Source organism: Pagrus major, chromosome 22 (genome assembly GCF_040436345.1).
Source record: "Pagrus major chromosome 22, Pma_NU_1.0".
Taxonomy (NCBI): domain Eukaryota; kingdom Metazoa; phylum Chordata; class Actinopteri; order Spariformes; family Sparidae; genus Pagrus; species Pagrus major.
This window is the reverse complement of record NC_133236.1, coordinates 18,476,808-18,499,923: the sequence shown is the minus strand read 5'-3', so window position 1 is coordinate 18,499,923 and position 23,116 is coordinate 18,476,808. Positions and strand designations below refer to the sequence as shown.

The 23,116-nt window shown below is 38.9% G+C and overlaps 3 protein-coding genes, 1 long non-coding RNA gene and 2 other non-coding genes across 7 annotated transcripts in view; 1 reads left to right on the top strand and 5 right to left on the bottom strand.

Moving 5' to 3' along the window:
* Positions 1-5,232, bottom strand: part of LOC141018414 (uncharacterized) — a 28,112-nt gene extending 22,880 nt beyond the window's left edge. Inside the window, exon 1 of the long non-coding RNA XR_012180721.1 lies at positions 5,118-5,232. This is a non-coding gene — a long non-coding RNA (uncharacterized lncRNA). The remainder of the gene's footprint in view (positions 1-5,117) is intronic.
* LOC141018554 (U1 spliceosomal RNA) lies at positions 1,739-1,902 on the bottom strand. Its single transcript, XR_012180732.1, has one exon. It is a non-coding gene; the product is annotated as a U1 spliceosomal RNA (small nuclear RNA).
* On the bottom strand, positions 3,708-3,898 carry LOC141018558 (U2 spliceosomal RNA). Its single transcript, XR_012180736.1, has one exon. It is a non-coding gene; the product is annotated as a U2 spliceosomal RNA (small nuclear RNA).
* Positions 5,233-7,861: 2,629 nt separating the features above from the next.
* On the top strand, positions 7,862-9,846 carry dynlt1b (dynein light chain Tctex-type 1b). Its single transcript, XM_073492959.1, has 5 exons — positions 7,862-7,959; positions 8,125-8,166; positions 8,816-8,939; positions 9,037-9,114; positions 9,634-9,846. The coding sequence occupies exons 1-5, from the start codon at positions 7,933-7,935 to the stop codon at positions 9,702-9,704; spliced, it is 342 nt and encodes a 113-aa protein (XP_073349060.1). The 5' UTR covers positions 7,862-7,932; the 3' UTR covers positions 9,705-9,846.
* Positions 9,840-17,365, bottom strand: tmem181 (transmembrane protein 181). Its single transcript, XM_073492958.1, has 17 exons — positions 17,260-17,365; positions 16,864-16,967; positions 15,882-15,949; positions 15,468-15,558; positions 15,207-15,325; positions 14,901-15,017; positions 14,657-14,737; positions 13,875-13,974; positions 13,541-13,671; positions 13,363-13,454; positions 13,211-13,268; positions 12,105-12,207; positions 11,959-12,010; positions 11,759-11,841; positions 11,555-11,644; positions 11,409-11,475; positions 9,840-11,306 (listed from the first exon to the last, which is right to left on the bottom strand). Exons 1-17 carry the CDS (start codon positions 17,265-17,267, stop codon positions 11,222-11,224), a joined length of 1,449 nt encoding a protein of 482 aa, XP_073349059.1. The 5' UTR covers positions 17,268-17,365; the 3' UTR covers positions 9,840-11,221.
* Positions 17,366-19,777: 2,412 nt separating this feature from the next.
* tulp4a (TUB like protein 4a) overlaps positions 19,778-23,116 on the bottom strand; it is a 36,663-nt gene continuing 33,324 nt past the window's right edge. For both annotated transcript variants that reach the window (XM_073492748.1, XM_073492749.1), the window contains exon 14: positions 19,778-23,048. In XM_073492748.1, coding sequence (XP_073348849.1) covers positions 22,932-23,048 — 117 coding nt within the window. In that variant the 3' untranslated portion in view covers positions 19,778-22,931. The remainder of the gene's footprint in view (positions 23,049-23,116) is intronic.

Genomic DNA, 23,116 nt, shown 5'->3' with positions numbered 1-23,116 from the left:
CAGAAAGTAAATATGGTGCAGTCTTGTACTAGCTGTCGTCTTGACAAAGAGTTCCAGGATACTTCTGCTTCAAGCGTTTGCGCACAGCAGTTGTACTGCTGTGATGAGCCATTTCCAACTTGCAGTACTTACAGAGCACCATATTGTTGGGTCTTCCCCTAAAATATTCACACACTTTAGATGATTGTGGGCAAGTTTTTTTTTTGCCTCAGCTAGTTCTCTGGATTAATCCATGCTTTGACTGGGCAAAGCTAACTTACTTCCTTGCGACACACACACAAATCAACGCATTCATGTAATCGATGATGTCGGTGCGTCACCCCAGTTTAAGCAACAGGCTGTCTCAGATATGTCACGGAGGAAACTAAGGTCTGAGCATGCAGACACTGGATTTAGGAATTTTCTCAGCTTTGGAAGAAGAAAAAAAACAAGCAGACCTGGAACTACCTGAGCATGCACTAATCCATGATGTGACAGAAGGTGGGGAACAATTTTTGAGATGATGTCCAGGTTCCTGCATAGTAGTGGCTATGGACAGGAATACGTTGTGCCTCATGCCAACAAACAATAGCCATGTTTCCATAAAATGTCAAGCAAATTTTAAGCAAACTTTTGAAGGTTCGTAGTTTCCATAAAGGGTTTTGAGTGAATGAACTGGGCTACATAAAGTCCAATTTCATCAGAGGAAGACATGATGTAGGCTACGTGGCTAGATCAGGCGTGGATATGGAAGTAAACAGAGACTAGAGGTTAACAAACCAGGAGACAAAATGGAGAGAGGTCTTCAGGAATTACTTTCGATTGGGGCAAGTTGTACTTTGTGGATCAGGCCGAGGAATTGTTTGGTCTCTTCATCAGTCCACATGTGCCTCTTGCATACAGACATGTTTTTGCAGACAGCCTAAACAACTGATCAGTCATGCGAGTTGAATGTTCGCTACGTCAGAGATTATCCGGCAAAACTGTTTCCAAACATTTTGCGCATTCACTCTGATTCGCAAAAGACAAAAACTACCTCAAGTGAGTGTACAAACTTTTAAAGCAATATTCTTCAAAATGCGCAGAAAATTGCTTTATGGAAACAAGGCTAATGACATTGCCTAATCTTGAGAATGTCGGCCTTGTTAAAAACCTGGCCTCAGAAAAGCAGTGCACGGTGTTTTCACTTACATCCATAGTAGAGCACATCGGTGCATCCCTGAAATTCTCGCTCTGCAAGCTGAAGACAACACACTCAAGAGACCGATGATGCAAGAAATGAGTGAGGATTTGCTAGAAGTGAGACACACAGTGTGTGAAACAACCTCTGGTGGTCTCTGGTGGGGAACAGAGATAACTGCAGTATACAACCATACTCAACATTTGACCCATAGTGGATTTTCCTAACGTTAACGCTGTTCTACACAATGTTTGCCTATTCATCCTGTGGATTGTTGGCCTTCAGATGATTTCAAAACAAATTTCATTGGGAAACTCAGGAAAAAGTGAATAATAAAATATTGGCAGATTATTTTGTGACTGAGCTGTTGTGACTTCATATTCATCAGTTCATGATTTACAGCATATTTATTTAAATGTAAGTATACATAAGCATATATTGATAACATTATCACACTTTTAAATAATCGCAAAAAAAAAACATTTTTAATAAAAAATGTTTAGCTTCAAAGGAGCTAAAGAGAGCTGAAGCAGATATTGAGGAGCTTTTCAGCTGTCAGATTTTCTTTTTACATGTTATCAGGGGAGAGCGCGAACGCAGTCCCCCACTACCAGAAATTATGCAGTCGAGATTCCCACATTTGGGGAATTCGCAGGGGTCAGCACAACCGGAGTGCAATGGCTGAGCCTCGCCCTGGGTGAACCACCTTCTTGATCATGGTATCTCCCCTGCCAGGTAAGTATGAGTTGTACAGATTTGAGAGGAGGGTTTCATTCGCACACATACCATGCTACCTAATGGTGCTAACACTATAAATGACCAAAACCAGAGGCTAAAGAAGGGTGTGTGAAGGTATAAGTATTTAATATAGAAGAAAGAGTCCCATGTTAAGGCTGACAAAAAATATTTATATTATACTTGACAAATACTGGATCCATTTCCCATCATGCAATGCTGCATTACCACATCAAAAGCTAACCTCAGATCACCATCTGTATCTATTTTACCTCCCACATATGAGCAACAGCTCAACAGCAAGTTCAAGTGAGCCAAAGCTAAATAATACTGTGATCACTGGTTGTTTCATTCACATTTTAAGTTCACATAAGAGGATAAAAACACACAAATCAATTTTTTTCCCCTCACATTACAACCACTTCCTGATTCTTTGTTCCCCGCTTATGGCCAACCACTTCCTGTTTCTTTGTTCAAGGCTGGTGGGTACTGGAATTTGCTGCTACTGCCACCTACTGCTCTGGAGAGTGAACAACACTGGTTGTTCTGCAAAATAAGATTTTAACATACTGTATAGCAGAGTGTTAGGCAATACAATTCAACAGCACAAACTGCAGCCCCCAGTGTAACAAGAAAGAAAATATACATGCATTAACTAATAAACCCTATTTGTCAGATGCCTGATCAGAAAAATATGAACTTCAAATTGCCGTGACACAGATGAATTTAGTCACTGTATGTCATGTAAACCTTTTCACTGAACTGGAGAATCAGTATTTATACTAAAATACTTCGTTTAAAACTTAAAATTATGAAATGGATTAATTTCATCACTTGGGTAATATGTAGTTATAATCTCTGGTAAACCTGTTTCTGCATCAGAGTGGGGCAAGGAAAATGATACGATAGGATTTTAACATGCTGTATAGCACAGTGTTAGGCACTACAATTCAACAGCACCACAAACTGCAGCCCCCAACATGAGCATCCAGTTGAAACAACCCTTCTCTCGAACTATTTCAATAAAAACTGATTACAATATAATATACATTAATTTTAATATGATTACAATGTTCATCAAGGGAGGATTCATTACAGGACTGATGTATTTGACTGTATTAGTTGTAGCTAAGTGAACCTATATACTTTTTTCTCTATATGGTAGATGGACTGGCATTTCTATAGCACTTTTCCAGTCTACTAACCCCTCAAAGCACTTTACAACACTTGTCACATTCACACACACGACTACACTGAAGGCAGAGGCTGTTATGCAAGGTGCCAACCTGCTCATCAGGAGCAATTTGGGGTTCAGTATCTTGTTCAAGGATACTTCAGCGTGCAGCTGGGGTATCCAAAGCGACCTGCTATTATGGCTAATAGCAACTAAATACTAAGTTAAATAAAGTGCACACATATACAGTGTTTACAGGCTGTGAAACCACACATAAGAAAACTATGCAGAAAGGATTTTCACTTTTGGGAAATGAGCAGAGCAATGAGGAACCAACAACCAGATTCAATCCAATCAATCTGTATGAGGGCTTTTTTATAAAATGTGGAAAGGGCAGTAAATATGGCACATTTATCTTTGCAATCTCCATGACTCATTCAACAGTGCCATCGTGCATACACGCACACACACACAAACAAATGAAAAATATTACCGATATGCAGGCTCTTGCTCTTCATATGCCGATAGACATTACAATTTTAACAATACAGAAACACTCATTTCTAAACAAACTGTAGCAGTGACATACCAGCTGCTTTCTGAACGAATAATAAAGAACTTTACTTTTTAACAGTGAGAGGGGGGTGCACCGTTCCTGGAAGTACTGCAATACCAGGTCGATGCGTGGAGTGGACGGAGCAAGCCCCTATTCCATCTCCCTGTTCCAAAAATCAATTTAATATATGGTCCCCGGGTAGGGGACGTATCAGATATTAAACTGATAAGAACAGATACTACACTTGATCTTAGCCAAAAGGCCGAGAAGCGATACCACATATCTGGCGAAGTGGGAGGGTCATTATCCTCACTATGACTTTCACTTACGGTTGAAAATTATTTCAATAACTACAAAAAAGTGCCACCAAATGTACAAGTGCTGTTTCATGTTTTATGACTGAACGGCACAAAAAGACGCATTAGATCGCACACTTTAGTCACGGATTGTTGTCAAAGTGAATGCGGGTTAATGCTATTTCTGGTCACGTGATGAGCTACTGCCCAATGAGCCGTCACTACGAATTACTATCTTAAATTCTTATTTTTAGCTTTAATGGCGGAAGAATTGTTCGTTTATTCGGTCAAATGATGTGATTTTAACTCAGTATAACTATTTAAAACTTAATCTCGAGTGTTCGGATGAAATTAACCGTAATTAACAGAACACGGCAACTCTACGTCAACAACTGCTTCCACAACTATAGATCGAGCTCTGTCTCCCTCTGGTGAGGGAAGATACGCAGGAGACCGCACGCAGGACGAAACTTACACAGTTCACAAACATGCAATAAGCTTTGCATTGTACTGTAGTAGACATATTAAGCAATTTAAAGCCCACGCTAATCCAAGCAAACGTGTAAATTCAATCAAAATAGCAATGGAAATCCACAGTTCAGGCCCGGTGCATCAAACTAGCAGCACAAATGTTTCAACTTCCTGCATTTTTGTTTTTTCAAAATAAAAGTTTTAATGACAACTGCCGAGGTCCAAATTTCGAAGTTGACAGCAAAATGGCATTCATGATTAAGTAAAACTGGTATATGGGTTTAAAACTGTATGAAGCTAATTATGACAATAGATATTTAACGCTGAACAACTAATTAAAAGTGATTTTGACCTTTAGCGTGAACTTCAACATGGACGCGAACTTCAGGCCTGCACCACCTGGCGTGACGCAGCAGATATAACCTAAAAAGTCCAGAACCTCGACGTGTTACATTTAACTAGTTTTAATAGTTAACGCCAATGGCACAAGATAAAGGGTAATATGACTGGATGCTTTTAATTCGTAATAATTACATACCATAGTAAATGTAAGGCCAAGTTAACTACGGAGTGGGCGCACCCTTCGAGTGAGTTAGCTAGCTATTTAGCATTAACGCTAAAGCCACCGTCGAACTTTAGCTGAAGTTAGCATATGAGTTACATAAGCAATATAAAACGGCCCTGAAGTTCATGCAGTTTTATGACAAGCAAAACGTATAACCTTACCTTGGACATTAGATGTTCGGCCAAACGACTAAGGTGATGCTACCCAAAAAAAAGGTTTGTAAAAGCATTAACTTCCCCGAAATTAGCATTTTGGACAGCGAGCACCAGCGACACTGACCAGCGAGCGTGAACTAACTACGTCATACGTTCAAGTACGTTCAACCCCTGACGTTAAATAACAGGTTTTCTATCAGTGTCCAGCAGGGGGAGCTAAGTGATTGTCCTGTAAAGTTTTTTGTAATGAACATGTGAGATTTATAGATCCAGATAGTTACCGTTTAGTGGCAATTCAAATACATTTTAATCCAAGCCACAGTTTTAAAGAGTGCGTTTAAATGCTACAGTGTAAATCAATATGACATGCAGTTAAATAACAGGATTTCCTACTGCAAAGTTTCCTCGTCCAGATGTGTTTCCTCTAGTCCTGCCCCCGTCCGAAATAGCCCGAAGGGCGAAGGAAGCGCGCGTTCACAAAAAGCTCGCCCCCGAGCTGTTGTGCTCGTACCACAGAGGCACTGTGGAGAGAGCTAAGGTTCAAAACTGACTTTTAGCGAGTTTTATCTGAAGATGTTGTATTGTAGAAGTGAAATCCAAATTTCATGACTGTCTAGTTATATTTTTAAACTGGGACAACAGCACATATGTTTGTGTTTTTATGTCCTTATGCTAAAGGAAAGGAACTTAAAAGACCAACATAAGAAATTGATAAATGTGTGTGTTTTCTTTACAAAGCCTATATGAAAATTTTCATATTTATAATTTTTTAAAATTATTTTGATGTTTTTGTTGATTTAATTTTGTATTTATTGGATTTGAATAATAATTGTATGTTCTAAAAAGTAAGTATACACTATTTATTTTTTGTTTACTGTTATTAAAGTCTTTAATGCTTGTCTGAGCCTTCTTTAATATTGAACAGAGGGGGAACAATATCTGACAATAATACTCCAAGTGTTCAGGATGCGTTCCCCCTTTTGTAAATGGTCAAATTTAATGATATCAGCCTGAAAATCACAGGACTTATCTGTTGTGGGGAAAGAAGTCAGCAGTATGAATTTGAAAGATGTGTGAGCCTCCTTTCATATTGAACAGAGGGGGAACAGTATCTGACAGTAATACTCCAAGCTGTCAGGATGCGTTCCCCCTGTTGTAAATGGTCAAATTTAATGATATCAGCCTGAAAATCACAGGACTTATCTGTTGTGGGGAAAGAAGTCAGGAGTATGAATTTGAAAGATGTGTGAGCATCCTTTCATATTGAACAGAGGGGGAACAGTATCTGACAGTAATATTCCAAGCTGTCAGGATGAGCTTTACCTGCTATAGATACTTTATTTATCCCGAGGGAAATTCAAGTCTCCAGTAGCATACCAAATACAGAACATACATTACACATATATAAAATTAAAATTAAAATTAACAGCAGCTACAGTAAACAGTGCAAACAGTAAACAGTGCAAATGGATGTGCAAATAGAGGTAGATAAATTGTCCATTGTCTATTATCTATTGTCCTCCCTGCACCTCCCAGGGTGCAGTCACTTTTCGGCAGGGCCTGCCGAAAAGTGACTGCACCCTGTAACTCTGGATTGGGAGGGGTTACATTCTCTGTCTTTTCAGCATTAATAGTAGAGGAAACCAGGTGCATGTACAGTGAATTTGGTCAATATCACTCCTTGCAATAAGGACTTACAAGGTGCAGTCACTTTTCGGCAGGGCCTGCCGAAAAGTGACTGCACCCTGTAACTCTGGATTGGGAGGGGTTACATTCTCTGTCTTTTCAGCATTAATAGTAGAGGAAACCAGGTGCATGTACAGTGAATTTGGTCAATATCCCTCCTTGCAATAAGGACTTACAGGGTGCAGTCACTTTTCGGCAGGGCCTGCCGAAAAGTGACTGCACCCTGTAACTCTGGATTGGGAGGGGTTACATTCTCTGTCTTTTCAGCATTAATAGTAGAGGAAACCAGGTGCATGTACAGTGAATTTGGTCAATATCACTCCTTGCAATAAGGACTTACAGGGTGCAGTCACTTTTCGGCAGGCCCTGCCGAAAAGTGACTGCACAGTGACACAGTGATATTGACCAAATTCACTGTACATGCACCTGGCAAACAGAGAATGTTATGCAGAATGTAAAGGCAATCCGTTACAGTTAGCCTACAGTTCTATATATACTGCATTATTGTATTCATAATTATGCTCTTAAAAGTACAAGTTATCCAAAAAGTTACTTAAGTAAATGTAATGAAGTAAATGTAAATCGTTAATACCCACCTCTGATAGCACTTACTAATTTCTCAGTATGTGTTATATGATTGTTATCTAATGTGACGTGGAAACACTCCTGCATTCTTTTCTGCATTGATTTCCTAATCCTCGTTATAAAATCACTGAAACGGGGATATTGAATTATGACTTTATTTATAGATCAAAGCGGTGTAAAATCACATTGCAACAACGATAACAACAACAACAACAATAAAAGTGGCAAGGTAAAGCATCTACCCTCATCAATTGTTGACAACTAGCCTACATTATGGAAACATCAGGTTACTTTTTTTTATCTGCGCCGTTCTTTTTCCGTAGCCTCTTCACTTGGGCTACAGGACTGCACAGTAAAAAAAAACATTTCTCTCGGTGCTGCGTCTGCCAGCTGACCCGTAGTAGACCTACGCCCACTTCCTCTGAACTGATGCGCGTTCCCGTCGGGGGCAGTCGTTTTTCGGCAAGCAGTCTCTTCTCGGCACTACACCTGAAGTCATATTCCTGGGTCGGAAGTCGACATCGGAGTACTGTTGTCACCGGTTTTAGCCATGGACGAGTATCAGACAGAAGAGGAGGTAGGTTTGACACTTGAAACTACTTCTTGATTGTATTTTTGTCACAGAGAAATAACACTGAGATATTACCACACAATTATATCTTGTAACTGTGGGTCCAGAAAGCAGCCATGTCGACGGGCTAGCTTAAACCTTAACGCTACTGTTTTGTGTCTCATTGAACAGACGGCGTTCGTCGTTGAAGAAGTGAGCAAAATAATCAAAGAGGTAAGCAAAACATAGTCTCAATGCCTTTCTGTTTGTCCATAAAGTTGAGGTTTTATCGGCTCTTTGCTTCCGTTAGCTAGCAACTTTGTGTTTAGCTACCCTGTGGTTGCTAAGGACACTGTAACGGTTGCTAGGGACCGTCCTTATCTTCACCCATAGAGTTTATATCATAAGTAGACTGATTATAACGTCTTCATACAGTGTTTTTCTAGTTAGATTGTATTATATGATGACTTGATTTCAAAGACATGAATTTCTGATATACTTTAGCTGTATTACAGTAAAAATTTACAGTGAAATGTACTTTTTAAATACATTTATTACCAGAAAATGAGACTCCACTACAGAAATGGTAAATAGTAATTAGTAAATTAAAATTTGTATGATAACAATGATAATAATAACAATAACAATAATAATAATAATAAGAAGAAGAAGAAGAAGAAAGAAAGAAAAACAAAAACAGTACTTAGCATAAAAAAATAAGACAGCAGGGATAAGGTGCATGTGTATATATTATCTATACATGTATGTACATGTGAAACAAATATAATTAGAGAATGTAAAGGCATTCACACAACACTGTCAATTTAAAGCTATTCGGTGTGGTCTAAGTAACATCTCCGCTTTGTTTAAACTGTCTCTGTAGTCAGTAGAAGCAGCCATAGGAGGAAATGCCTACCAGCACAGCAGAGTGAACCAGTGGACGACTAATGTAGTGGAGCAGTGCCTCAGTCAGCTCAGCAAGCTTGGGAAGCCTTTCAAATATATTGGTATATGCCCTGCTGCCTCTTAACACATGAAATGCTATTATTCGGATGGTTCTTGGGCTCTGAAGCTATTATAAAAAGGTGTGTGTTTTCCCCACAGTGACCTGTATCATCATGCAGAAGAATGGAGCAGGTCTGCAAACAGCTAGCACATGCTTCTGGGACAACTCTACTGATGGTAAAATAAAACACCTCTGTGCTTTTCATAGATGCAGCTTTGAAGTTGTCTACAATGTATTGTATGACTGGTTTCACTCAAGTTATGTTTTCATCAGTAAAAATAATTGCATGACATTTTGGAGTGTCAAGATCATCTGCTGGTTCATGGTTACAGACTCTCTCTCTTTTTCTCTACACTCGTATTTTGAGGGTAATTTATTTGCCAAAATAGGAGACAGAGCATACGGTAAACAAAGTTTGATATAGATATCACAATTATATTATTGTGAATTAATTTGGCCACGATAGAGTAGGGAAAATCTGATGTCATGACAACCCTAATGACAGTCTTGTGAATCGTTAAGTGCCCAAGCAGTAGAGATGTGAAAGTAATGTTTTGTCTTCTGTCAGCAACTATTGGTGTGCTCTTGAGCAAGGCAGCTGTCTTAGAAATGCTTCAGTCAAGCTTGAGAGTCACCAACTCTAAACATGTAAATGTGGCGTTGTAACAGACTTTACTCTGTATTATATCCAACAGGAAGCTGTGCAGTCAGATGGGAGAACAAGTCCATGTACTGTATCGTCAATGTTTTTGGGCTGGCCATCTGAACCGACTACATTGTTCCAGTGTGTTTGAAATGTGAAGGACTTTGTGTATTTTTCAGAACCAGCATGTTATGTTGGTTATATTTGAATACATTTTTTTTTAATATATATTAAGTGCAATTGATTAAAACAATACCATGCTGTATATACTTTGCTTTATTTACACGTGACATGATAGAGTGCTACATGCACAGCTTTTATCTCATAAAGCAACAAAAATGGCAAGAACTTCAAACATATCAGGACCCACAATAACCTCATTTCACCACCGATAACACTCATATGCTACATTCAAACTGAAAGAATCAAAAATGTACATTTATGTCAAAGCATTTACACATCTGAAACTGCTGCCCATTTAGAAGAAAAAAGGTGATATAAAGACAAGGCACCATCTTGATTAGAATACACGTTGAGATATTATTTGTAAGGAACAGGAGCAAAGTTTGTTTTGGCCATTTTAGTCCATAAGCTTCAGTTTTATAAAACAAAGGAAAGGGCAGCATGTCTCACACTGTAGGCAATACAAGGAAAGTTACAGGAGAAAAAACAATATTTAAAATAATATGTTCTACATAAGGCAAAAGATATTTGGCCAATGGTTTAACTACTGTATGGATAAGAAATGTTTAACATGATAGATCAGTAGTCCATTTACATAAAGTTGTGTAAAAGTCTTGCAGGTCATCAAAATCCATCCACCCAGATATTGAGATAATACAGTATCAAATGCCATCACTTTTCGGCAAAATAAATACAAGTCATTTCAAGTGCAATAACAAAGCTTCTATCCAGGGGAAGAATTGGTAAGAAGTGGTAATAGATCAGTGGTATCTACTCCAGTTAAGGCTCTCTGTGTACTTTTTATACATGTCTGAGGACAATTAGAGTTTGTCAAAAACCAACACTGCTATGGCACTTAAATTCACCAAACATGTCAATGTTGACGAGCCACAATGTACCGTTAGAGTGCACAGCAGTTGCAGCATAAGCGTGCTTTTACTTTCTACCATCAGGATAGTGTTCCTCAGCTTTGGCCAGATATATGCATTGTCATTCATCTCAGACTGCCAGAGAGCGGAAAGGAATGGCAAGAACATCAGTGCAAGAATAGAGAAAGAACAGTGGTTCAACACAAAGCATTAACACAAAAACATCGATTTCAATCGCAAATAAATCCCCAATTAATATTAGCACTTTCCCCGAATATTTTGAAGCGTAAAGTTGTGAAGAAATGCTGGTTATGAGAAAGAAAAGTTTACAAATAGGTAAAAATTGTAATGTTTTACATCAGTCTGTTACCTATGTTTTCAATGAGGCTGAAAGCATAAACAATGAAGTTAAAGTACAGTACATTCAGTCGACATGGACCTTATCCTTTTTTAAAAATAGATTTATGTACACTTACAGTATGTCATTTTGCATTACCAATGCAAGTACTCCTTATTTACACATACACATTTATAGTGTGACAATTTGTTGCGTTTTCATAGTTTCCAACAGGGACACAGAGATCCACGTCAGTCACTGTCGCTCTCATCCTGGTACTTGGCAGTTGCCTTGATAGCTCGTCCATTTTGTAAAGGCATGTCCTCATAATCGCTCCTTTACAAAGACGAAGAAAATATCAGTTCACACAGTGAATACTACCTCCCAAACTGTAAGGATTAAAGGTTCATAAAGACAATCAAGTAAACAAATGCTTACCCATATATTACTTCATCATCTGAGTCATTTAGCATGGAGAAGGCAGGATTATCCTTTAACTGGGAGTCTGTGAAAGAAAACAAAACGAGTTAGGTTGATGCATTTGTTGATTATTTACAGCACTGACACTGTAATGTATTACCTACCATAAAGGGCATTCTTGGAGGGGGAATACACAAATGCTAATGTGTACAAGTAAAAGTTGAGTAGGCCATAGAATGATAAAAATTCAGCTGGTATGTCTGGAGTTAAGGGAAAATTTCTCTCAATTTAAGACATCAGCATGCAATCTCATGTGGTATATTTATGTGAAATCATGGTCAAAATGAAATATAATTTAAAAAGGATATAGTTCTGGTAATGAGTAGACAGTTCAGCAACAAAGTTGTCTTGGAGAGCCTTGGCACCAAACCTCAGGTAGAGAATGACCATGCTGGAGGAGAAAGGGCAACAGGAACATCAGAATCAAATTAAGTCAAATTTACCACAAGGGGCCCTAAAAAACTCATTAAAGAGTCCTATTAGTTTTTGTATATTCCTTACAACTGACCTTATTACAAGGACCACAAACGTCAGCGCTGTCAAAAACCTGAGCCGGAGATCTAGTGATGGAGAACACACAAAGCATGTTAATGTTATCATAGTAAAAGGAATTGGCGTGAATCAAATGCAAAGAGGTGAGGCATGCTGTGATACCTGAGTATGGCATGTTCTTGAGCTCAGAACAAGCTCTGACAACCAGGAAGATCAGGTAGAGGATATAGAGGACGACTACAATCAGGAAGAAGACCTTCATGCCCTGGAGAAAAACACCGGATTTTATCCAACTGCTGAATACTAAATAGAACAACTCTGCCCAAACACCAAGTCTTGAGCTTTACCACAACCTGTACCTCTACTGGAGCCTGAGAAGAAGACGACTCTACGAGCTCATGTTTTATTTGCTTTCACAGATACATCTGGTACCCTTCCTGTTCAGACAGATTTTTATCCTTGTCCGTGTTGGGCCAATCGCAACTGTTTATCTAATATGGGTCAGGTTTAATACAAAGCAACCAAGATGGCTGAAGAGGAAAGTTGGGCATCAGCAAGAATATTTTCACATCTAACATGACAAATTAATAATTCATTCTGACCGAACCAGAGTTAGTGATTGTTGAACCAAGACGGTTTTGATGAGTTTTATTTTGTTTCAGTCGACTTTAAATACAGTGCGTTTTAAGATGATCTGCTTGGTAAAATTGCTGTTTTTGTCAATGGAGACTGGCGGCTTTAAGAAGAGCGATATGGCTGTTTCTGGTTAAACAAAAAGGATTTTACCGTTTTACTAAAAGGTCTATCTCAGAAAGGATACTTTCTATTATGTCATCAGAAAATCTGAGCCTGTCAGTGGCAAAAAAGCACTTTTAGTGGACTAAGTCAAAGACTTTGCTGATTCTGACTGATTCTATCCAGTGACATTTTGGTCTTCGTCTATTTTTAATGCCCTGTAGAACTAGAAAATGAACTGAGAGGTTCCAGACTAATTCACGTTTGAAAATTGGCCCAGCGATGCCTGGCAACCTCTACCTTTACTTCTGTTGTTTATCTTGTGTTTTTTTTCCTTTGTTATCCTGGAAAATAAGATATTTTTCTTGTCATCTTGCCTTGTAAAATACAGCTTAGAAAAATTAAATAAAATATGGACTAAAAGCATAAAAAAACAATCGTTTATGCTGTCTCCTTTGCTTTTTCTCCATCTTTGACTCCTACTTCATTAGACTGATCAAACTCATTGTGTAAAGTTCCATTAAAGTTCTCACCTCAAAGTTCACTATATCCACTTTATAGCTATAGGTTGGGTCTTGGAGTTCATTAACCCTGCAAGTTCAGAAAAGGAGAGTAGAATCCTTTCAGTCCTGTTGAAATTCACAGTTTGAATCCAGCTGCTAGTGGCCATTGAGGTCAGACTTACGTTTGCCATATGCCCAGTGTAACAGCCGAGAGCCACAGAAGACCCACAATGATCAGCTTAGGCAGGTAGAACGTCAGACATTTCCTCTCACCCTGTGGAAACAACACAAAACGCATGAAAAAAGATAAGCTAAAAATAAGAGGGAAACAGTAAAGTATAGGTTTAGTAGTGGACCCACCTGAACCCTGATACCATGATAAACACAGAGCCAGAAGAGCAGCAGGGCACACAAGAACAGAGCCTGGAAGAAAGCATCTAACGTCCCTGGAAACCAGCTGTTCACCAGGAATGACAACGGGAAAAATGGATCTGAACAGAAAAAAAGAAACCAAACACAGTAAGCAACGCACCTGACTTTCTTTAAATTGGAAAGGATACATAATATATGCAGTTGACATTTGGCTGTGAATATAACGGTGCATCTGTAATGGTAAAAAAGGTGACTTAACGTGCTTTAACCTGATGGGGAAATTAAGGATAAAAGGACATGAGGAGCGATCACTGAAGCTCACCATTGTAGAGTAGAAGCAAAGGGAGCAGAATGGACATCCACTTCTGTTCTATGCCCCAATCCCTCATAGAAAACTTCCTCAGTGAGTGTGCAAACATACACTAGAACATCGAAAGAAAAAAGCGTTAGTCCTACATTTGGTAAAAGTTGGTTTTAAGTCTCTGAATTACACAAGTTATCTTTTGTTCAAATGGTCAGCTTGGACCATGTAAATGGAGACCAAATCATGACCAAGACCAGTGTATCGACACTGACACAAAGCCAAAACTTTGAGGGGTTGAGACCCGAATCAAGACCAAGACCAGACCAGTGCCAGAGCAACACTTACATGACTCAAAATGTGGAACATGCAAACCATAGGCTCTCCTACAAAACATTATGAAGCAATGGATGATTCATAAGTTATTCAATACAGTGATATCCCTGCAGCTGTGGTCTTGACTGGTCTTGAAATAATATCCAGAGTCCTCTTTTTCTGAGACAGAGACAAGACCAAAGAAAAATGTGGTTGATTCTGAGACGAGACCAAGACCTTTCTCAAGTACTACAATACTAATATGCAGACATACAATGCTTCTTTAATTGAAACATTCACTGGGCAAAATAAGAAAACTACTCTGTCCAATGTGTGTATTAAATCGTCATCTTATTAGCCTTTCATATCAGCAGAAATGTTCATTTCAGGCAGATGCCGACATTTAATTTTAAGGCGTTTATCGGCTGATACAGATGACGTGCTGATATTATCGTGCAAACCTAGTAAAAAGTAATCTGTCCTCTTACCGTCACCATAAAGGTCAGCACCACAAAGACAAACCGGAACCAGATCTCCACTTGCGAGAAGGTGGGATTGTAAGTTTTCCACTGAGGAGAAATTTAAAAAAGAGAACAAAAGGGAGAGAATCAAAAAGCTTTAAGAGGCTGTGACGGACCTGTGAGCTCAAAAATCTAATGCAACAACAAAAACACTATCATCATAGTTTAATTTCTGAGCTGAAAAAGACTCCTGCCAGTGTTCTTCACTTACGACAAACTTGACTTTGATTTCATACGTGATATTTTCAAGGCCTTTGAAGCTGACCATGACCTGGTACCGGGTGTAGTTCAGATAGCCCAGATGGAGCACAATGATCTCATCACATATCTGTAAGGAGAGACAAAAAACGCTGTCTGTTGAACTGCTCTGAGGATGTCACCATCTGTCCATCTAACATGATGATCAAATCAGATCCTGCACTCATCATTAATGACATTTCATAAACTCACACTGCTGCCTGACTAAATGATAATGAAAGCATACAGTCAGAGAGAAATATGGCTGATTGACACTTACAGTCCCACAGTGTAGCATTCGTAATCTCTTGTGCCCTTGGTTAATCTGCATCACACTGGCATCCTGCATCACTCCCTTCAGCTCAACATTGATCTCAAAAGGCTGCTGGAAGCCGCCCACTGACGCACACAGCAGTAAAAACATGTTGTTATTCGCCAGAGACATTTATATTTTCAAAATAATAGAAAGCTATTTGAGGTGGGTCATAGAGACGCCCTAAACATTCAACCTTTATGTTTGTAGGTCAGTCTGTGGTCTTACTATTAATGTGTTCAGCCTGCATCACACAGGTGAGCCATAGCTGCTGGTTGTAGGTGGTGAGGGGGGGAGAATCTAGGTTGAAAGGCCCAGTCTGAAAACATACAGTGAATTACGGAATTAAATTGCTAATCAAGATAAGAAACACAAAATGTTATTAAAGTAAACACAACATACATCAAATTAAGAGTGCAAGGGTAAGGGTGGGAATTGCAGGGTGAAGATCAACATCATACTAACAAACACGAATAACAAAACACTCTCTAAATTGTACAATAGTAGTGTATCTGCAACTATCACACCATTCCATCAACATTAATTTCTTTGCATTCTTGCCAAAGCTTAGTGACTGCATTCATTAAAAATGTCTGATGTGCACTGCTTGCCATTACGGCAACACACACCTTTCCATCTTACCTTAACTGAGAAGTTTTTGACAAGTAGTTGATCGCCATTGTGCTCTTGCTCAGAAATAATCTTCGGACCTACAGAAATAAAGAAAACATAATGAATACATTGCTTTTTCACATGGCAATACCCCAAAAGACCTCAAAATGTAATAGTCCACTAAAAATAACATGGATATCTGCAAACAAGAGGACTGACTTAAACTTTATTGGACGTCTTGCTGAAAATGAAATCTATCTTAGCGACAAAAATGAATCTATCTAGACAGTATGCACCTTAAGTGAAGCTTTTTTAAGGAAAAGATTCCTATGCCAAGGGAGAAAAATGTGCAGCCATATAAACTAAAGAGATCAAGTTAAAGGGGCACTATCTAGTTTTGGAGAAGAAATTCAAACTTTCAAACGATATTAATGAGGTAATAATACAAACTCAGATATATTGATTTTTTCCATAACTGAATAAACAAGCTGTTCTCAGAGGAAAATAAGGTCCCCAGAAAACTGTTGACCTAGAAAGGTGGCAGGGTCCGCCAAATATAAACAAAGTAAAACAGTATGAAATTGTGTTATCCTTTAAGGACAGTTTTTTCTTTATTCAACTTATTCAGTCATGGAAACAAAGTGTGTTTGTTTATTAGTTTGTTTAAGCAGTCAATGAAGATCTTTCTCTTCTGATTCACATTTCTTCCCCACAACTACACAGTGCACCGTTAATGCTGTCACAACATATACAAATGCTTTCATGTTACCAAAGTTAAAAAGATGCAGATCAGCAGTAGTTATTTGGACAATCCAGAAAGGAGCAGAGAAGTGGCAAAACCAGGTCACATTTTAAAGTATTCTGCTATCAGAGCTTGATAAAAGCAGGTGATGCAATGAAGCAGAGTGACTCACTTCCTCTATATCTCAGAACCCTTATGTCTGTTCACTAAAATGACTTCTGACCAACACCCAGCTAGGGCAAATGTTAAAGAAACGTTCATCAGCCCTACCTGCGATCCCAATGAAGACTGTGAGGGCAAAGCAGATCAGGAACAACACGAAGACCAGGACGAAATGCCTTTTAGACAAGGTGTAGAGCCGCATGGGGGCCAATCTGTCACAAGGAGACATTTATCAGAGATAACACACACATACTAATCACTAAAGCCACAACTAGAGAGTGAGAGAAACAAACCGACTCGAATAATGTTTGTTTTGTGCTTAACGCTGTAGCCCTACAGCCTGCGTTTCAGGTGCGGATATGTCAACACTGCTAGCTTTCATGCTAGTTGATGCTAGCAGTAACAGATGGCAGGAACTGCACAGTGGCTTTAACACTTATCCTCACACATTTAAACATCAGAAACACTTCTCGGGTGCGTCCGCTGACTAAATATCACACTTACAGCTCCATTTCTTTCGGGTTTCAGTCTCGGTGCCGAGAAAAAACGTTAAAATTTCGCAGCGAGTCGACATCCGTGTATCAACATCAGCCTGCGACAACTGGAATGCAACGTCACCGAACCGTGACGCCAACGGGCAGGAAGGGAACAGGGAAGGGAAAGGGTGCTTGTTGGAGTGCGTAGGGGACGAAGTAGGATTCCCTACGTCCTTTCGCGTCCTTTTTTTGGATATACGTGCTTGTTTAGGCTGTGAAACCCTCCAGCCTTAACAATTTATGTTTCAGTATTAAACATTAGGTGGATATGTTTTATTCGCGAGTAAGATATTTATTTTATTCAGCCAACATCGAGAAGGTAGCGACTATCTGAACCTCCGGACGTCGCGCATGCGTACCAGGACTTTTAATTTCTAATGAGCTAAACGTTTTTTAAGTTAATTAATTTCTTCCAATTTTCACAACATTTAGACTTTAAAACAGAAATTAGGTGTTTTTAATTCCATTTAATGGAAATACAATACTAAATTATCTTCCACAAGACCACACTTGTTGCCTTTAAAAGCAATCGAGAGGCCCCTAAAATGTGGTACTAACTCAAATTTTAGTACGTGTGGGGAGAATGTAAAGTATTATAGTCTGCACTATTTTTTCCTTTTTCCACCCATGTTATGAAGCTTTTCACCCTATAGTCTGCCATCATCTGAAATATAAAGCCACGAAATATAATGCAATAAACGTATAATCCCACATCAATACCTGCAATGAACACCTTTCGTTTGCATCTGCCATCTTAACACAACATGCCCATAACACATAACTGTTCTGCATTACAGTGCAAATTGTTTTATAATTATAATTCACAGCGTACAGCGCCAAAATAGCCATGTTATATAACGCAGCTGAAAATGGATGTGCCATTGTGTTGGTAGGTAAACAGGAGAGCCACCTGTAAAAACGATCATCTCGGTAAGGTGTCAGGTCCTCCTTCAGCTCGTTGTAGGCCTCCTGTATCTTCCTACAGAAGTACTTCAGCTCGCTGTACAGAGGGTTTTCCAAGCCGGACGAGTAGTCGTTGTCCATTATCCCACCGAGCCGTCTGACGGCTGAAAATGGCGATGGGGAAACAGCCCGCGGTCTTTAGAGAACAGCACAATGATCCGTCCGTATTGTCACGTCGCTTGATCGAAAGTGCAGCCGAGGCTGTTTTGTTTGTGTCGGTTCAAAGAAAGAGGGGGAAAAAAGCCGTAAAAAAAAAAAACCGAAGAGGGGGCGGAAGCGCATACCCATCACACGGGAGGAGGGTCACGTGATCAGAGTTCAGCACCACGGACAGAGACAGACGGCTGCCTCTGATCCCAGCAGGGACACCACGAGCTGCTCAAACGTCAGTGAGCTGCAGACGCTGCTGGACTACTCTTCAATCCATCAACCAGGAGATGACTGCATTTAAACACAGCGTTTTCACAGTCCGGTTGGGGTGTGGGGAATCAAAAACGGAGTCATACTTGTTAAAAATTATGTATTTTGAAAGCATTAAACTTCCACCTGTGCTTCAACATGTGCTGTTTGAGACACTAGACCCACTCTGTATAATTTTAGGGGGAGTTGAACTTTACTTGAGTATGTTTTTTTGCTACTTTAACCACATTTTAAAAGCAAATACTATACTTTTTACTCCACTTTATTTGCTAACTCTAGTTATTAGTTACATTGCAGTATCACATTTTTTAACTTTTAAACCTCATACTCACAACAGATAAGGGCAGCATATCACCAGAGTAACTCCTAACTGATGCTAACTGTATTCTGTTTATACATCCATGACTGTAGCCACTGTTAGCTTGTTAGCTCATTTAGGCGTGCAGTTAGCTGGACTACATGGGGAGTGTTGGTGTTTACACTGCTAGCACAGGAGCTTTGGACCACTGGAGAGAGAATGTTTTTCAGAGCTGGGGCTAGCTGGTTAGCATGCTAACTCAAGTAGATATCTCTGCAACAAAATGTGGAAATCTTTGACGTAACGTCAAAAATGTTACTTCTTCACATTCTGTTGATGATTTTAGTTCATTTGTGAATGTTTTAAACTAAAATTCTTGCATAATGCCCCTTTAAATTAATTTATTTTATAGGCAATCTGATACAAAGAAACCCCCACCAATTCTCAAAATCAGAAAAATGTTGACCCTAAATGTTGTACGTAACTGTAAACACATGTATAATTCACTTTTACATGTACTTTCAATACTTAGGTACATTTATTACCAGAAAACTACTTTTGATACTTAAGTATATTTGATATCAGAAACTTAAAAACTCAAGTGCTCAAGTACTATTTGCATGGGTGACTTTCACTATTACCAAAGTAATATTCTAACACGATATCTTTACTTTTACTCTAGTATGATGTTTGGGTACTTTTTACAAACTCTAGTCTAGTCCAATAGCTGGCTAGATTTAAACAATGGCAACTTTAAATACGACAATACTAGATATAATTTGGAGACAAGACACAGCATTTTTTTTTCTGAAACAATGACGTTTTATTCAAAAGATGCGTGACATATACAATTATAAAATAATTTACATGGCATGCCTTACTATCCATTCACTATAAACGTTCAGTCACCAAATCGGAGTCAGATTCTTTTCAAGTGTTTTTGTCATTTAAGTCTACATCTAGAAATACAAAGCACATATCTTTTCTAAAGAAAAGCCAAATCCTACAATATCTACAACAGGTCATCTCATGAAATCAGTTTAAAGTGAATCCTTAACCTAAGTCCATAGGCAATTCTCAACATGAACTCAGTGGCTTACACTTGTGAACTTATGTGAACGATGTGTGTATGTGTGTGTGTATGTGTAAGAAGCCATGATCACACACCTTTAAAGATAATAGATTAAACACTGATGGGATTGGTAGACTGCACAGTTGAATACAGACACACCTTGACTTGACAGTTACACTCTACATAACTAGTCTACCGACTACACTAAACTGGGCACTTACTCATTCACATCTTTTCCATCCAATGCAAACTTCACAAAACACAGAAAATTTGCCCGTTCCCGACCCTCCCGACCCAACCCCCACCTTCCCATCTCACAATATGGGCTACACTTGAAACAATTTTTTTTTTCTTTTTATCAACACAAAGAAATGTTCAGAAAATTCCACAATATACAGTATGTATAGATACTATATCTCCTTTAGGAAATAATCTCATAAATAAAACATACAGATCAGCAACTGAGATGCTGAACTAAAAGAACGGTATCAAACTGTGGTCAAAAGTGATGACAAAGAATTTTTCCCCCAAGAAAATATTGCACAACTAACACAAAAAGATGGATATTTTCTTTATGACATGCTCATGTTCTTTTCATTTTTTTAAACGATCAGTAGAGACTTTTATTTGAAATTCTTTTTCCCTACAACACTCCCCCTCTGACAGACATGCATCTCGTGGTGTGGAAAGATCACACTAAAGAATGTAATAATCTCATCAATTCAGAAACTAAAACAGAGCTAGAAATGAAGTTACACTTCCCTCGAGGCCCATTTTTTAACTATAAATTTAAGCAAATGCGTATTTTGGCACAAATGTTAATCACACCTGCCTAATGCTATTAAGCCTAAATATTACTGCCCTTTTTTACTGACTTTGGCGACCATCTTATACAAATAAAACCTATTGCAGATATTTGCAATGTGTCTAATAATTAGCTCCACCAAGGAGGTCATGTTTCCACCTTTGTCCGTTTGTTAGCAAGATTACACAAAAACTACTGAATGGATTCCCACCAAATTGAGATGGAGGATGGGTCTTGGCCCAGAGTAGATCCCATTAATATCTGGTGTGAATCCAGGATTTTTTTTTCTCACTTTCTTTAGCATTGCAAGACAGGGCGTTTATAGACATTTTCATTAATTTCTCATGTAATAATGCATGGATCTTGATGAAATAAATCAGGTGTATTTAGGTGGTTGGTATCTATGAGTGAGTACAATTTGATGCAGATAAAGGGGACTGTTGGGCCTTGGCAGAGGTATGCGCTCTACTGACAGTCATTCTAATTTGGCCCTGCTCTGTGTCTTTAGTTCAACACAAGCCTGACTGCCTGAAAGAAAAAAAAATTAGCTGTTCAGATTTCAGTGTCAGATTTCAATAGCTTCATCCTTCATTGGAGTTCTGACTTCAAAGATTCAGTGACAATGATTTCAGCTTAACTGTTTACTTTTTGTGGTTGTAGCTGTTGAGCTAAACAGTACTACAGCTTCACTCCACACCTGATATTACACTTAAAACACAGTGGAGACAGGTGTAAACACATCTGTCAAAGTCACCCACGTCTCTTTACAACATTTACATATGACTGATATGTATTTACATGACTTCTGAAGAGAGTATGAAATGGCATAGGTGAAATATACAAAAATATTTCCTGTACCTTTGCTTACATGTTTAGTGTGGTCTTTAAGAGCAGGGACAGCTCCCCCATCTTCCAACTACACACTCACTTCACAGAAGTGACAGCAGGTGACGAATCACTTCATGCCAGAGTTGTTCAATCCAGGCATTAGCGACTTATTTTGAGCCCGTGTCACCATATGTAGATATTTCACTAAGTACAGGATATGTCAGTCAAAGCTATTCTGCACGCCCCTCCCGACTACACAGCAATATTCAAATTCAGCCACCAGTCTCCCAAATAAAGCAGGTAAGTTGAAAACCATGTTGACAGGGTATGAAGATTGTATATCACAAACAATGACAATAATGTTAAAATTCATATTTGAATAGATAAACAACAAAATTTACATATAAATTAATCCATGTAGCAGGGTTAACATTTCTTCTTCCTTCAAAGTCCCAGGAAACCATGTGGAAAAGACTGCAGTTCACCTCATCTATATTTACTCCTCGACAATCCAAAGTTTTTAACAGTGACACACCTTTCACAACAGTGAAACGTGTGAACTCTTAGTAGTGCTCCTAAGTGATGCATATATCTAAGCCTCAGTTCCAGCAAAGATAGATTGAGATAGTAACAAAAGGAATGGCAGAGAGCGAACACAAAAAGACCCTCCTACCCTCCACCATGTTGATTCATTTAATAAAACCCTAAAAGCAAAAGCAGTATAATAAAGTGGTAACTGTTTCACTGAAGTTTTGTACAGCAATGGATTTCAGTGCCCAGTAGTACCTGTGCGCTCTGGGAGAAAAATGACTTTTATCTCCAGAGTGTGGTTTTCAAGTATTACTGCTGCTTCTTTTGAAAACTGCACCTCGACAATTCCTCTTCTCTCACTTTACCGATCGTTTATCATGTCTACAAGCTTCTTCTAGCTAAAGCAGCATTTATTTGCATGATGATTACCAAAGCTTAGCTCTTTGGCCCTACATGCATTGCAAGGTGCCGCTGACTACCAAACGGAGCAAATCTGAGGGCATCCTTGGAAAATGCAGCCAATGCTTATTGCACCAACTCTAGTGGCAGCATTGTGTAGTGCAGCGTGATTGTATCTCTCTCCCTCTCTCTCTATGACCAGGGCTGATTTTAGTCTTCTCTCCAAAATCAAAGTTTACTAATCTCAAATGAAACAACTGTGCCCCTTCAACAGATTGCATTTAAATCCCAGATATAACTCAGGGTAAGTAGGGAGGGGACATCTCATTTGAGGCGTTGGGTAACATTGGCTAAAGCCACAGCAAAGGCCTGCACAGCAGAGAAGGGATACTGAAAGTCCAGGATGTAGGCATTGCCGTCAATCCTGCCGAACTGCATCACCTGTGAAGTAAAACAAACAAAAACAAAAAAGTTAATACAGACTGTAGCCAAGACGGTACCATCCTTAA